Here is a 16,809-nt window from a genome sequence, read left to right on the forward strand (position 1 = left end):
TTGGATGTGAGCTTGTTGGCAGAAAGTCTGACCGTGTGTATGCTCCATTGAACATTTGTTGTTGGACTTTCCACCCACAAATGTTGGCTAGCATGTTCTCAAATTTTCCAGCAACAAATTTTTGTTGTCGGACTTTCCGATTGTGTGTACACAAGTCCGTCGCACAAAAGTTCACGCATGCTCAGAAGCAGCCGGTCTTGTAAACTAGTGTTCGTAATGGAGAATTAACATTTGTGACGTGGCAAATTATGAAATCTCCAAATGCAGCGCACAATTTTCTTCTTCTTTAATGGGATAATAATGAAGCTGCTTTGCTGGTGATACTGATGGAGTTATTGCAAACTAAGTTTCAAAGGCTTTTTTTTTATAGTGATATCAAGAATAATAATAGCGCTAAAAGAAAAACGCAAAAAGAAAAGCGCGAATCAACACTCACCAAACTTCTACTAACATGAAATTAGCAGAAGGAGCTCAAAGGGTGGCGCTAAAGAGCTGAAAAACAACGTAGTACGTCTAGTATGTCACTACGTTTGTAATTGTTGGCCAACATTTGTGTGACTGTGTGTATGCAAGACAAGTTGGAGCCAACAACCTTCGAACAAAATTCCACGGTTTTGTTGTCGGAAAGTCCGATCGTGAGTACGGGGCATAAGGAGAGGCTTCATTATTTTCGATTAACATTTATATAGGAGCTTTGGAGTGTCTTCTGATAATGGAGATATACTATGTGCCGGTTCTTCACAGTCATACCCACAATGGCATCCTGACTCATCCCCCACAACCCATTGTTGATCCACTGTGAGGACATAGTGAGGGCCACAAGTCATGCCAGTGGCACAGCTACATTGGTAACAAAGGTGTCTATAAATGGCATTGTTCCTCGTGGCTGTAAAGTATCATGTGAAATAAAGCAAAACCTTGAAGGGGGAGTACCTATCCAAACCCGTTGGAATACAGAATTGTATTTTATGCAACAACTACTGTACATCAGATGGCAGTGTTTATAAGTTTGTAGCTGCATCTATGGTTAAACCGTGTCTTTCCTCTGTAATAATGTTTCCTGTCTGCAGTTAAGCAGCAAAACCCACGTGGTCTGTTCTTTAGGCTGCTTTTACACTGAGGCATTGGGGGCATAGGCGGCAAATCGCTAATATTTTTAGCAGGGCTTTACCGTCGTTTTAGCGGCGCTATTCTGCCGCTAGTGGGGCGCTTTTAACCCCCGCTAACAGCCGAAAAAGGGTTAAAAGCATTGATTTCAATGGGCAGGGGCGCTTTAGGAATGGTGTATACACCGCTCCTACATCGCTGCAAAGATGCTGCTTGCAGGACTCTTTTTACTGTCCTGCCAACGCACCTCTCCAGTGTGAAAGCACTTGGGCTTTCACACTGGAGTGAGAGGAGAGGCTCTTTACAGGCGCTATGCAGGCACTATTTTTAGCGCTAAAGCGCCTGTAAAGCGCCTCAGTGTGAAAGCAGTCTTAGGGCTATATACAGAATTTCTAACAAAACCTTCTTCCTAGAACTACAGTGTTGTCCAGAGCATTACATTTTTTTCCATTATATGTGCTTCAGCTCAGCTTTAGCTTCAGTGACTTTCCATTCACTAAGCCATCTGGGTCTATTTCCTTGAGCACGGACTGATTTGTTCAGTCCAAAGAACTGGGGGGAACTGAATAAAGTCTTTATGTCACTTCTCTGGCAGTAATTTCCTTTAGAACTACTTGCGCCTAATTTAGGCAAGCTATTGCGCCAGTTGTGGTGACATTCCCGACACGAGTGACGAATTCAGGTAGTTATAACTACCGCCACGTTAAGAACCTGACGCTATGGCAGTGACATATTCTTTTAAGAATTACAGCCAGTTTGCAGATTTAGCTCTGAGCTGGCTTGCTGAGCTTCCTACACAATGCTCTATTCCTAGCCCCATTCAGCTGTCAGCTGAGGAATGTTAACAAAGGGATGGCAAAATTGGTGATGGTATTGTCCATATATGGCAATCACTGTCACTGGGTCGATAGAGTCTGATGGGCAACGCATACACTAGTTCCACATCAGATCTGCTAATATTGGTGATGGTATTACCCATATATGGCAAACACTGTCACTGGGTGGACAGAGTCTGATGGGCAACTCATACACTAGTTCTGCATCAGATTTGCCTTAATTTGTATTGACAGCACAAAGTAGTGGGAGGATTTGAAAGCTGCTATTGGACTGAATAGTGGTTTTGGATCTGCCCACTGCTGTTCGTTGTCAATAAACGGACAGACAGACCAGATGGGAAACTAGTTTCTCAGTTCCTCGTTAGGCTTCGCCCATCCCCACTAGCAAATTTCTCAGCCATGTGACTGTCAGTAGCCTGGGAGGAAGTGAGCGCACTGAGGAAAGAGTGTCCAGTATGGACGCTCCAGAATCGGTACCGGGCATGACTGGTTCATGTACTTGTCTCTGCAATTACAACTCGGCAGAGGTTCTAAACCTTAAATGTGCTATCATAAATAAATATTCTTTAAGCTGACAGAATTCTAGACATCTCTGATCCAATGTTCAAAGTAACCATGACTGAGAGTAAGCCAGTAGATATTTTTTGAATGTTTTCCCAAGTGACAACATATTAATACAACCCTTTCCATAATGTATTTTTTCCTAGAGGTGCATTGTCAGAACCACTAACGGCCAGTTTCAAAGAAGATGTACAACAAGGACAACCTACTGAATGTCTTCATGTAACCTGCAGAGGGGTAGAAACCTCCATGGCTGAATGTATAATGAAGAAAGACACAGTCAGTGAAAACTTGTGGGCGGCAGTCAATTGTTATAAAGAGAAAAGGGGTTTGTATCTTTTGTAGAAAGAATTACTTAGGCATAATTTTTGTTGATGTCTACTGTTCATTTCATCTGGGTAACTTAAGTTGTAGCAGAAAATAAACTAAGTATTACCGTATATAACCACGCAAGCCTAAAGTTGAAATCCAGGCACAATAATTTTTAATTTAATATGTCCTTCAATAGCCACAAAGGGTATAAATCAGTGGTCTCCAAACTTCGGCATAGGGAGCCAGATGTGGCCCTTTGCTTACCTTTATCCGACCCTTGGGGCACTGTTCCTCCCACTGATACAAGGCACTATTCCTCCCACTGACACCAACAATGGGCCATAATTGCCGTCACTAACACCAACAATAGGGCAATATTTCTCCCATTGACCTCAATAATGGGGCACTATTCCTCCCACTGACACCAACAATGGGCCATAATTGCCGTCACTAACACCAACAATAGGGCAATATTTCTCCCATTGACCTCAATAATGGGGCACTATTCCTCCCACTGACACCAATTATAGGCACTATTCCTCCCACTGACACCAATGATGGGGCACTATTCTTTCAACCAATGATGGGGTACTATTCTTTCCAATGACACTAATAATGGGGCACCATTTTTCCTACTGACACCAACGACGAGGCACTATTCTTTCCATTGACACCAATTATGGGGCACTATTCTTTCCACTGATACTATTGATGGGGCATTATTCTTTCCACTGACACTAATAACAGGGCACTATTTCTCCTACTGACACCAACGATGAGGCACTATTCTTACCACTGACACCAATTACGGGGCACTATTCTTTCTACTGATACTATTGATCGGGCTTTATTCTTTCCATTGACACCAATGATGGTGCACTCTTCTTACCACTGACAACAATGATTTGGCACTCTTCTTACTACTGACACTAATGATGGGGCACTATTCTTTCCACTGATACTATTGATGGGGCACTATTATTTCCACTGAGACCAATGATGGGGCCCTATTCCTCCCATTAGACAAACAAAGACAAACCCCCCCATCATTGCCTCTTATTAGTGTCCACCTGTGTTATAGGAGGAGTCCTTTTAATTCTCCCATTTAGAGGAGTGTATGTCTCCCATGGTTCAGAGAAGCAGGATCTTCCATTCTATAGATAGCGTAGGACCCACTGATATTGGGGTACTTTGACCTAGTAGTGGGCTTAGCACTATATGGCCATATGGTGTAACTAAATCCCCATATTTTCTGAATATGCTCAGGTGTTTTTAAATAGCCTTGCAGGAGTTAAATGTCATTTTTGTATGTGTGTGCTGTAATCTTTTTTTCTAACTATTCCTCCCACTGACACCAATGATAGGGCTTATTCTTACCACTGACACTAATGATGGGACACTATTCCTTTCCACGATACCCAGGGCCGCTGTTAGAAATTATGGGGCCCCGTATAGCCTACCTGACGGGACCCCCTTTCGACCATGCCATTGACCCCACCCTTGTCCCTGCCCCTTGTCTCGAAACAAAATGCAGGTTTGTTGTTGTTTACACACTCGTGCGGGGCCAAGGTGTGAGTTTGCAACTGTGCATAAGCACGAAAGAGCGGGGGCAGTTTACATTTCTTTTTAATTTTATTTTGTTAAAAATGTAAAAAATGTACACTGTATCTTTACATTTTTTTCTTTCTTTTTTTGATTTCACAAGGGATGAGTAACATCCCTTGTGATAGCAAGAGCCATGACAGATCCTCTTTATGGAGAGATCTGGGGTCTTTTAGACCCCAAATCTGTCCTCTAGCCTCCAAAGCATCTGATTAAACCAAGATCAGTTTGATCAGATGCTTGTTCAAGCCGGTAATGGCTTGTTTACATCGCTGGGGTTAAAAATATCTCGATCATTGCTGTAGTGATGACCGAGATATCACCCTTCCAATTTAGCGACATACTGGTACGCCGCTGGACAGGAAGCGGTTAAAGGGGATTGGTTTGGGGAGTGGTAAAAATGCAGGTTTACTGCCCCCCCAACTGAAGTGTAAAGTAGCATCACACCGTCTTATGATCAGCATTACAATAATAATCACAGGCAGCACATTAAGCAGGTGCTCTATCACGGCTCTGTGTCACATGGCTGTTTGCTGACTTTTTTAACTTATGGCTGTACTGTATGAAACAGATTGTAACACAGCACAGTCATAACAAAGTCAGCACCCTCAGCAGCCATGTGACACAGAGCCATGATAGAGCTCCTGCTTAATGTGCTGCCTGTGATGATTATTGTAATGCTGATGATAGCCCGCTGTTCTGTGAGATATACTGTATATTAGGACACAGCGAGTATTCTATTCTATTCTCCACTCACTGTGTCCATTACAGCCACAATCTCCTTCAGATGTTTCCTGTCAGCTGCCTCGCATCTCTGCAGGTGAGAACTGGAGGCGGGCGACAGGCGGAAAATCATGGTATCACTCCGCCAGCCGGGAGTAATTGTGTAGCGGGGTGGCATGATGTACATGAGCCAGAAAATAAGCCTTTCTGAGGTTTGCCGAGGTCAGCCGAACTGTCCTCGGGCCTTTCCGTGCATTTCCGAACGGAGCCTTTCCGAGGTTTGCCGAGGTCAGCCGAACTGTCCTCGGCCTTTCCGTGCATTTCAGAACGGCGCCAACCAGCGACTTTCGCCTCTGCTTGGCTCCGGTGCCCCCCCACCTCAGGCCAAGAGCGGTACTGCACACCGCTTTTGGCCTGAATCCTGCTCGTTTTGCGAGACAACACTCGCAAACCGAGTTAGGATTTTTAGAAATACAGTGCTTGGTTTGCGAAACACTCGTTAACCACGTTACTCGCAAACCGAGGTTCCACTGTATTAGATATTTGATTAAAGAAGGCTTTTAACACACTAGTAAAATCTCATTTGAAATTTTTTGTTTTTTGAACATTTGTTTGATTTACGAATTGTTAATAGGGTCAAAATAACATTTGCTTATGACCATAGTGAAAAGAAATTTCGAAGGAGCAGGGTGTAAAATTTTTCTCAAATGAATGAATTTCTAATTCCCCTGTACACACGGTCGGATTTTCCGATGGAAAATGTGTGATAGGACCTTGTTGTCGGAAATTCTGACCGTGTGTAGGCTCCATCACACATTTTCCATCGGAATTTCCGACACACAAAGTTTGAGAGCTTGCTATAAAATTTTCCGACAACAAAATGCGTTGTCGGAAATTCCGATCGTGTGTACACAAATCTGACCCACAAAGTGCCACGCATGCTTAGAATAAATTAAGAGACGAAAGCTATTGGCTACTGCCCCGTTTATAGTCCCGACGTACGTGTTTTACGTCACCGTGTTCAGAACGATCGGATTTTCCCACAACTTTGTGTGACCGTGTGTATGCAAGACAAGTTTGAGCCAACATCCGTCGGAAAAAATCCATGGATTTTGTTGTCAGAATGTCCGATCAATGTCCGACCGTGTGTACAGGGCATAACAGTATATGTGGTTTTTATTCCAGAAAGACCACTCACTCCAAAATCGAATGTTAAAAACAAATTTCATTTTGAAGTACAGTACTTTCAAACTACATTTGTCAAGTCATCAAATGTATCAAAAACTTAAATATGAATGGTTATTTGAAAACGCATTAATGTATAGCTAGCTTTGGCCCTTAAGCACACAAAACATTGATGATTCAATCCACCAACATCCACTTAGGACTAAATAATTTGTTTAGGGAAAACCTCCAATCCTAGTTACTCTAGTAAAATGAACCTGTGTTCTGAAAGTTGAGCAAGCACAGTTACATTTTGCAATGTTTACAAGTTTACGTTATTAAAATGCAGATGTAAAGAATGCATTGTATTATATTTCAGATTGTACAGATGATGAATTCACATGTGTAAATGGGAAATGCATTCCTGCAGATCATGCCTGTAATGGGGATGATAACTGTGGAGATCTCAGTGATGAATTGTGCTGTTCAAGTAAGTATACATTTAGAAGACAAACAAAACATATACCTTTTATATATAAAGAGCTATCCAAAATATTAAGTGCGGAGCAGAGAATGTGGATGTAGTCAGTAGTGTATTTGGGTTTTGTGCTGCCCTAGGCCTGACTAAACTCGTGCACCCCCTAATTTAAATATGACCCACCCCTTCCTGTCAAGGCCACACCCCTTGCTGTTTAAGACCTGCCCTGAAATTTTCGAGTGGGGTCACTATTTCTGAGGGCCTGGGGGGGGGGGGGAATGGATTCCTTTATATTTGCATAGATTTCCTCTCACTTCCTGTTTGACTATGGGGCAGGAAGTGAAATGAAATATCTGCAATGGGACAGAGATGGTAAAAAATAAACTGAAAGGGGCTATAACCCTCCCTTATTCTATCCAAAATAATAAAAAAAAAAGTGTTGCCTATAATTCTACTTTAAGCACAAATTTCTGATAATTTTATGGAGAGGACTGAGAAGATATAACCATGCCAATGGTGCAGCAGAAAACATATAGCACAGTGAGGAAGGTTTGTGGTCCAGGATGATAGGACAGTCAAAATTAGAAGCGGGGCCCTCCCTCCCCCCCCACAGTTGCCGAATGCCAGCTGCCTGCATACCGGAAGCAGTGTGGCCGCTTTATGGGGGCGCTAGACTAACCTGCCTCTCAGCCCAGTCCGCCCCATAAGACTGGTGCTACACGTGCTGCCCCCCTGCAAAGTGCTGCCCTAGGCCTGGGCCTTGTCGGCCTAGGCCAGAATACAGCGTTGGATGTAGTTTGTAAATTATGCTTAAAGTGAAACTGGGCAAAAACATTTTTCAGTTTGGATAGAGCAGGGGAGGATTATAACCTCTGTCAGTATCCCATTGGGGAGATTTCCCTTCACTTCTTGTCTCCTAGCCCCAACAGGAAGTGAAAGGAAATCCCTCCAAAGTTAGGGAAATCTCTAGTAGTCACCAGGGTGACCAGAACTAGTGTTCCCATTTGGAAAATGTCGCCTCTATTCCTTTTCTGTTGACCACTGAAAATTTGGGATTTTCTCTCACTTTCAGTGATTCAGTCACTTTCAGTCATTCATTCCCTGGAATGAACAGAAGGTGAATCTCCCTAAGGCCCCTTTCACACTTCAAGACTTCAAAGTCGCGCGATTTTAACGCGATTTTGTGGCCGCTATTTTGCTGCGATTTTGCCGCGATTTTACAGCGATTTTACCACGATTTGGGAGCAATAATACTTTGTACGACTTTGCCACAACTTTAGCATTAACCATTCTTAGCTTGTGCTTACAAAGTAGTGCTGAAATCGTGTCTATATTATTCAGGTACGATTTGAATGTCACTTGAGGGTTTAACATTGAGGTCTATGGAGTAGAAATCGTATGGAAGTTGGACCAAAGTAGTGCAGGGACTACTTTGAAGTCGGCACGACTTAAAGTCGTGCCAATATGAATGGTAGTCATTGAAAATCATGGAGAATGACTTGTCATATGATTTTGCAGTACAAAATCGTGGGACAAGTCGTATAAGTGTGAAAGGGGCCTTAGTGCCGACTTCAAAGTAGTCCCTGCACTACTTTGGTCCAACTTCCATACGATTTCTACATAGACTTCAATGTTAAACCCTCAAGTAGTATGCAAATTGTACCTGAATAATATAGACACGATTTCAGCACTACTTTGTAAGCACAAGCTAAGAATGGTTAATGCTAAAGTTGTGGCAAAGTCGTACAAAGTATTATTGCTCCCAAATTGTGGTAAAATCGCTGTAAAATCGTGACAAAATCGCAGCAAAATAGCGGCCACGAAATCACGTTAAAATCGCGCGACTTTGAAGTCTTATAAGTGTGAAAGGGGCCTAACAGGGACACAGGCACCAGTACATACCTTGTGGGAGTTCTAATTCTTCTCCACTCTATTTAAAACAAAACAAAAAGTTTTGTCTTCAGTTATACTTTAATATATCCCTAGCCTTCTTAATTACCACCAGAATTGCAAAGCAAATTTTTTGAATTGCGTTCATGTCTGCTTTTAAACATAATGGCCCATAAGGGGTGTATGGAAAAACCAGCAATATCTAATTAGGGTGCAAGCCCTGGGTATTGGAAGCTGCTGACTGCAGTATCGGAAATACAAGGGTAAATGTATACAGCATGTACAAATAAAGGACACAGTTTGTTATAATTGGTACCACATCCTTACTCAAAATATGAAACAAAAAATAGGGGAAAAAAGGACTTTAGGAACACACAACTTTAAAAGCACAAGAATTCTATTTCACATCATCAATAATTTAAAAAAACAGCATAAAAACAAGATGTACAGACATATAACTATTGCATGGATAACCCTGAGAAAGCACTGTTCCTGCTTAGCCCCATAAACCATATATTTAAAAGTTAGACCACTGTATACATCACAATGATTGGGTAGGATTATTTGAGGAGGCTTATCTCCTTGGCATGTGACCACGTATCCCCGATTGAGTTGATGGCCTTGCAGCACACTAAGATGACCTTAGTTCTCCCATTAAGTAATCTATTTTGAACATTTTGTGTAATGTTGTTTTAGGGTGTCGAAAAGGTTTTCACTGTTCATCAGACATCTGCATTCCAAAGCATTATGTATGCAACGGTCAGATGGACTGTCTCAAAGGAGAGGACGAAGCCAATTGCAAAGGTATAAAATAACACAAATGTAATTTGAATAATGTTTATAATGTATGTGAAGATAATGAGCAATCATTCCCGGATGCAACTGTGGAGCAGATTATTGTTATAATCATAATAAAAAGTCCAGGCTATCATAAATGAATAAAATATCCATAGTAGAGCATAATGAGTTACCACCACTAGATTGTGGCTTTTTTTTCACATGAGCCTAGAGATGCAGCAAAAACCACCATTTTAGCTGCATTTTTAATGCTCTTGCACCTTCTTCTAATGCACTAGGTTATTAAAACAATGGCAGGTGGGTGGAGCAGTACACACATGCACATTGGCATCACTTATTGCGTTGCATCAAGAGTTTTAGAGCATGTAGCATATTCTAGTCTTTGCCACAAGCTACCACCTCCATTGAAGTCAATTCAGAGTGTTTGGTGCCCTTTTTTTAAAACATTTATTTCCTCTAGTGAAAAAAAACCCCCTGAAAATCAGAAGTGGCATCTGGGCAGTGTTTATTAACGCATTTTGAACAATAGCCAAGTTAACCCACCTTTGTCATTTTTCCGTATCTCTAGGCCCATGTGAAAGAGGCCTAAGAGGGGAGGCACCAGAAATGCAAGGAAGTCGACAGCTGTTTTGTACAGGTGTACTTCTTAAGACTGCATTATTCGATTTAAGTAATGTGCTTTTATAGTATATAAAAGCACTGTTGTATTATTAAAGTCCTATGGAACTTTCAGTTTATATTTCTTAGTGGAAAGTAGTCTGAAAAAAATAAGTCTTAGCAGGTTTCAGAAACTGCTTTAACTTGTTTGTTCAATAACACTGCATAAGCGTTTTTGGTAGGGGTGGTGCAGTGACTTAGTGGTTTGCATTTCTGGCTGGACACTACCCTTATGGAGTTTGCATGCTCTCTCTATGCTTGCATGGGTGTCTTCCCACATTCCAAAGATATGCTGATAGGTTTATTGGCTCTTACCTAAACTGGCCCCCAAGTATGTGTATGTGTGCATGTGAACTAGGGATTGTAGATGTTAAGCTTCTTGAGGGCTGGGACTGATGTGAACGTACAATATAAAGGCTGTATATAAATGCCTGTAATAATTAAATATTCACATTTATAACTGTGTGTATATATATATATATATATATATATATATATATATATATATATATATATATATATATATATATATATATATATATAGTGGTCACTACCTAAAGGTAGGTGATTTTTCAGTGTTAGATGATAGGGTACAGTTTCAGGTAAATTTAGTCAGGCTTGTATTCCTGTCTCAGGCCTAGTTGTTTATTCTGGGGACTGGGAGTGTTAGTGTAGTAGAGGGTGTGGCCACCTGTGCTCGGGCCCAGAGATGCCTCCTCATGCTTTCAGTGGAAATGGTTCTGGAAGAGAGGTTGGACTTGGGATCTGAGTGGCAGGCAGCTCATGTGTGGAGTTCTGGCCAATCATTAATTTGTTTGGCAGGAGGCGGGACTCCCATATAAACTGGGGTTACATGCCACGCTAGAGAGAGAGAAGGTGAGCGCCCCCCCTGCGGGGAGGGAGAGAGAAGGTGAGCGCACCCCCCTGCGGGGAGGGAGAGTGAAGGTGAGCGCCCCCCCTGCGGGGGGGGGGACCATGCCATGAGGAGTAGAGGAGTTGGAGACACAGCGCAGCATGTAATAGCTGGTGTAGCTGGACGCTCCCCACGGGGGGGGGGGGAGCAGGCCAAACCGGAGAGGAGAGATGGAGAAGCCATCAGGAGGAAGTAGGAGCTAAGCGGAAGAAGAAGAAGACTGGGTGATCGACTGTTTGTGAGTGGCACATGGACTGTTGATCAAGTGAGTGAAAGCCCAGGGGAGCAGTACTACCAAAGGCTGAGGGATGTTGGTACGCAGTCAGTGATGCAGGCACCAATGGTCTGTGACTTTTGGTTCAACAAAGCCCCGGTAATCCAATCAGTCAGGTGGGAGGAATTATTCAGAGTAATGTCTTCTTTTGCCCAACTTGGAAGTACTGTACAAACGGAAGTAGTGGTCAAAAGGCAGGGCGGCACAGTAGTGTAGTGGATAGCACTTTTACCTAGCAGTAAGAAGGGTCACTGGTTCGAATCCCAACCACGACACTACCTGCCTGGAGTTTGCATGTTCTCCCTGTGTCTGCGAGGGTTCCCTCCGGGTACTCCGGTTTCCTCCCACATTCCAAAAACATGCTGGTAGGTTAATTGGATCCTGTCTAAATTGACCCTAGTATGTATGAATGTGAGTTAGGGACCTTAGATTGTAAGCTCCTTGACGGGAGGGACTGATGTGAATGTACAATGTATATGTAAAGCGCTGCGTAAATTGACGGCGCTATATAAGAACCTGAAATAAAATTAAAATAAATAAATAAATAATAAAAGGCGGAGGTAGAGCTCCGAGCATAAATGGAGATAAGATTGTTCTAAAAGGCCTATGGGTGAAGAGTTATTCAGAGTGACTCTTTGCTACACAGCCTATGTATTCTCTAAAGTAAATCTACCAAAGCCTATATGCGAAGAGTTATTCAGAGTGACTTTTCATTATCCGCATTGCTCTAAGTATTTGTATAAGAAGTCAAGGGAAAGATTATGAAGCGGCGAAAAAGCATCTCAGAAAACCCTTTCCCTGTCCCAGTTCAAGTTATACAAATAAAAGCAAGAGAAAAAGTACAATATGGACTGTTTCTATTTCTATGGGCTGCGATGTGCTCGGTGGTGAATGTGATTTACGGATAGAACAAACAAACAGCAGCTCCTTCGGGGGTAGTGCGCTACATATATATACAGTATCTCACAAAAGTGATTACACCCCTCAGATTTTTGTAAATATTTTATTCTATCTTTTCATGTGACAACACTGAAGAAATGACACTTTGCTACAATGTAAAGTAGTGCGTGTACAGCTTGTATAACAGTGTAAATTTGCTGTCCCCTCAAAATAATTCAACAAACAACCATTAATGTCTAAACCGCTGGCAACAAAAGTTGCCCGGAAGACCTAGAGAGGGTCTGGTACACCACGAAAGCTAAGGCTAAAGGAAGTCTGGAAGTCTCGGAGTGAGCAAACCCATGGTGGGCTTCAGAATCAGTTTTGGAGGTCAGGGGTGGGCCCGTGCAGCAAAGGTACTGAAATGGAGGCTGAGTGTGCCTAATGCCGCGTACACACGGTCGGACTTTTCGTCTACAAAAGTCCAACGGACGCTGACGGACTAAAGCTGGCTGGTAATCCGATCGTGTGTGGGCTTCTCCGGACTTTCAACGGACTTTTTTAGCCTAAAATCCGACGGACTTTAGATTTGAAGCATGCTTCAAATCTTTACGTCGTAAGTACGACGGACCCCGAAGTCCGCTCGTCTGTATGCTAGTCCGACGGACAAAAACCCATGCTAGGGCAGCTATTGGCTACCGGCTATGAACTTCCTTATTTTAGTCCGGTGTACGTCATCACGTACGAATCCGTCGGACTTTTGTGTGGTCGTGTGTAGGCAAGTCCGTTCGTTAGAAAGTCTGCTGCAAGTCCGCTGAAAGTCCGCCGGAAGTCTGTCGGACAGGCTGTCGGACTTTTGTAGACGAAAAGTCCGACCGTGTGTACGCGGCATTAGAGTCAGGTGGCTTGGTATTTTCCATTATTTTGTAAACAAAACTTTGTAAATTATTTACTTGTAACAAATAAATAGATACCAAAAATGTCACGGCTTAAAATTATGCACACCTGTGAAATCGCGATAAACGACTGTACCTAAAAATCTCCATAGGCAACGCTTTGAAAGCCTTTACAGGTTACCAGTTCAGAGTTATACATGTGCTCTGGCACTAGTATTATTGGTAACATTCACAGCGATGCCTTACATGTGTGGTGCAGTCACCGTTTACAAATGCTTGTGGGACCTACGTGCGCATTCGCATTTACGCGTGAGCATGGTGGGACAAAGGTTAGGGGGGTTTAAATGTTTAAAAAATTTTTTATTTTTTTATCTTGCTTTTTTTGTACAACTTCCCTTGTAAAACCATGAGCAGTGACAGGTACTCTTTATAGATTGGTTGGCGGTCTCTTAGACCCCTATACCAGTGGCCTTTCAGTCATTTACTCCCAGGACATACTAGTCAACAAACCCCTGCCTTGCAAGGGTACATAATCCTGAGTAGGGTTGCCACCCCTCCGGGATTCACCCGGACAGTCCGGGTTTTGAATTGTTTGTCAAGGTTTCAGACCACCTGAAACCCAGACACAATATTCAGAATGGACTGTGGCACCCCAAGTAACCAAGTACCACAACCGCCAAGTGCATAGGTGTGCACACAGGCCCCATCCCCATACAGGAGATGAGAGAGGGCTTGATCTGCTCCTCCTCCCACCCCTACCGCTCTGTCTGCCCACCCACACACAAATCCCCAGCATTGTGTGCCTCAGAAAGGGATGTGTGGGCTGGAAGTTTGAAGCTCAGCAATCGGCAGATACATTGTGGATGAAAGGTGTCTATGCCTGAGACTCCATCCTCGGGTTAGTGAGCTCACCATCCACTGTCTGTGACTAAAGTCTTCCCCCTCCCTCCCATCTCTCTCTTGCCTCTAAGTGAGTGAGTACACTAAGGTAAGGGGGACTCACATGCAAGGGGTGCCCTGTGGACTCTGTTGTAAGGGGGGCTTGGGAACCCTCATTTAAGGGGGACTGCTGAGAACTCTGATGTAAGTGGAAGGTTTGGTGAGTAAAAACTACCTTATATCAGAGTTTCCCTTTACACCAGAGTCCACGGTGTCCCCCCTGCCCCCTTGCTGTGTGCTGCTAAAGTGTTCGGGTTTGGCTTGAAGAAAAGGTGGCAACCCTAATCCTTAGGTATGTATGAGTGGGAACACACAAGGAAAATGATGACTTGACAGTATAATGAAAGAGAAAACTGAAATGTTACAATCTGACTGTATGACTCTTACTATTACAGTCATTTCTTATACTTATTGTGTGGGCACTGCATAGGAGTAGACTGATACTCTCAACAGATTTGTCTGTAGATAGTGTGACAAGTTGGGGGGGGTTTGTAGCTCATTGGTAGTGCAAAACAGTGAGTTACTCAATGCCAGAAGTATGTTTCAGGGCTTTTTCTGACCACTTTTATTTGAACAACAGAAAGCAAAAGTTCACAAATGAACATCTTCCTACGTAGGGGGTTCTCAATCTCACCATCAATACAACAAAAAAACAATATTCAGCCTCTTGGCTCTCTTCGCAGCTCTACTGCTCAAGCCTCATGCCTAGGTTCTCCAGACCATCTAACACACAATCCCAGTGCTCATGCACAAAATGCTGTACCTTTGTCAGTTGGACTTTTATCCTGCAGCTTGGACAGTATGGTGCAGATGTGCACCTCTCTCTGTTCCCTTCACACACTGACCCCCTCGGGAGGGGCACTGACCTCTAACTCTGGCTCTAATATAAATGCAGCACACACCTGCATCATTAGTGTGCCTGTTTCCTCCAAAATCTGGTCCAGACTGCCATTTCAGACTGTGGCATGGGCACACCTTACCACGATATCTGTAAATAATGCTGCAACTTTCTATGATGGGCAGCCTTAATGGCCAATAGCAACCATGCGAGCTAGGGCATGGTCATCAACCAATCAATCAAGCAGAGCTCTAATTTTTGGGGTCCTGGGAAATACAATAAAGTGTTTTCCAGGAATATATACCCTCTATTAACTCGCTTTAGAGACAAAATAAATGTATGGAACAAACTCAAAATGTCCCTGGCAGGTAGGACAAACCTTACCAAGATGATCCTAATGCCACAGTTCCTGTACATGCTACACAACATGCCAGTAGTCATTACACTGAAAATATTTAGAGTGGTCAACTCCTTATTTAGGCTATTGCTATGGCACACCAAACCCCCCAGGATTAAATTAGAGCAGCTGCAGTACCCAAAGGAGGGAGAGGGCCTTGCTCTGCCTAACCCTTGGATATATTACCTGACTGCACAGCTGCAGCACTTGATAGGGGCTATGGCTCCCACTCCTGCGGGCTCATCGGCTAAACTTATGCTGATTGGCTCAGGGGTGGAGTCGATACCTGAGGGCCTAGAGGCTCAGCAATTTCAACAGCCTAACCAGCAATTGCCCACTTACACACTCCTTCAGAAGGTGTGGAACAAAACCAAACAGCTACAAAATGTAGCGGGGTATACAGCTTACAGCCCACTCTTGGAAAACAAAACATACACGGAACTGGCCAAAGTCCAACAGGGACCTAAGTGGCGCCGATTGGGAATAACCTATTTAAGACATGTTTTTCATAATGGGACCCTGCTCTCTTTCAGTGACCTACAATCCAAATATGCACCACCATCCAACATGTTGTTCTATTACCTACAACTAAGACATGCGGTTAGGGCACAGGGAGACGCAGTAGACTGGGTACAGTCCCCCACTCTGGTCTTTCATATGCTGCAGGACGCATCAGACACAAAAGGTATAACATCTCAATGTACAATATGCTGCTGTCATCGTTCCTGGAGGGAAACCCCATGAAAGCAGCGATACATGCTCATTAAATGTGTCACAAAAGGTATCCCAACTATATATACTACTGAGAGTGCACTATACCCCAGTAAAACTATACAGGATGGGCAAAGCACCAGACCCAATGTGTGGCAAGTGTAGGACAGTGCCTGGGGATCTGATTCACCTCCTCTGGAGATGCCCTAAATTCCATAGATATTGGACGGAGGTTCTGGCTACGCTTAATCGTGTGTTTCAGACCAACATTCCTCTTGATCCACTGAGCTGCCTACTGGGGGTTCTGAAAGGGGCGATCCCAGGGGAGGTGACAAGGATGGCTTTTGCCAGAGCACTATTTCAGGCTAGGAAATCAATTCTCATGAGCTGGAAATCGGCTGTGCCACAGAAGGTTACAACATGGATTCAACACATGGGAAACTCATTATTGAAAAATATATATACCAACACAGGGGAAACCCTGGGAAATTTGAGGCTATGGGACGCATGGCTTGATACACCAGGAATAAGTCCCAAGGAACTAGTACAGATGAGATTGTTGAGAAGTAGGGATGAGCTTTCTTTATGTTCGGGTCGAACATGAGTTCGACTCGAACATTGGCTGTTCGCCCGTTCGTCAAAAACCGAACATTATGGGCTGTTCGCGCCAAATTCGAGCAGCGCGTAACAGCCCATAATAATGATAATTGGCCAGAGCATGCACCATGACCTGCATGCTTTGGCCAATCACAGCTCCCTCAGCTAAGAGAGCCATAATTGGCCAAAGGCAGGGTGCCTTTTGCCAATCATGGCTCAGGGGGACTAAGTCCACGC

At 43.5% G+C, this 16,809-nt stretch overlaps 1 protein-coding gene across 1 annotated transcript in view; it reads left to right on the plus strand.

Moving 5' to 3' along the window:
• CFI (complement factor I) overlaps positions 1-16,809 on the plus strand; it is a 74,864-nt gene that overhangs the window by 34,573 nt on the left and 23,482 nt on the right. The window contains exons 4-6 of the mRNA XM_073602482.1: positions 2,651-2,832; positions 6,685-6,795; positions 9,370-9,477. Coding sequence (XP_073458583.1) covers positions 2,651-2,832; positions 6,685-6,795; positions 9,370-9,477 — 401 coding nt within the window. The remainder of the gene's footprint in view (positions 1-2,650; positions 2,833-6,684; positions 6,796-9,369; positions 9,478-16,809) is intronic.

The sequence above is a fragment of the Aquarana catesbeiana genome, linkage group LG01 (assembly GCF_042186555.1).
Source record: "Aquarana catesbeiana isolate 2022-GZ linkage group LG01, ASM4218655v1, whole genome shotgun sequence".
Classification (NCBI taxonomy): Eukaryota; Metazoa; Chordata; class Amphibia; order Anura; family Ranidae; genus Aquarana; species Aquarana catesbeiana.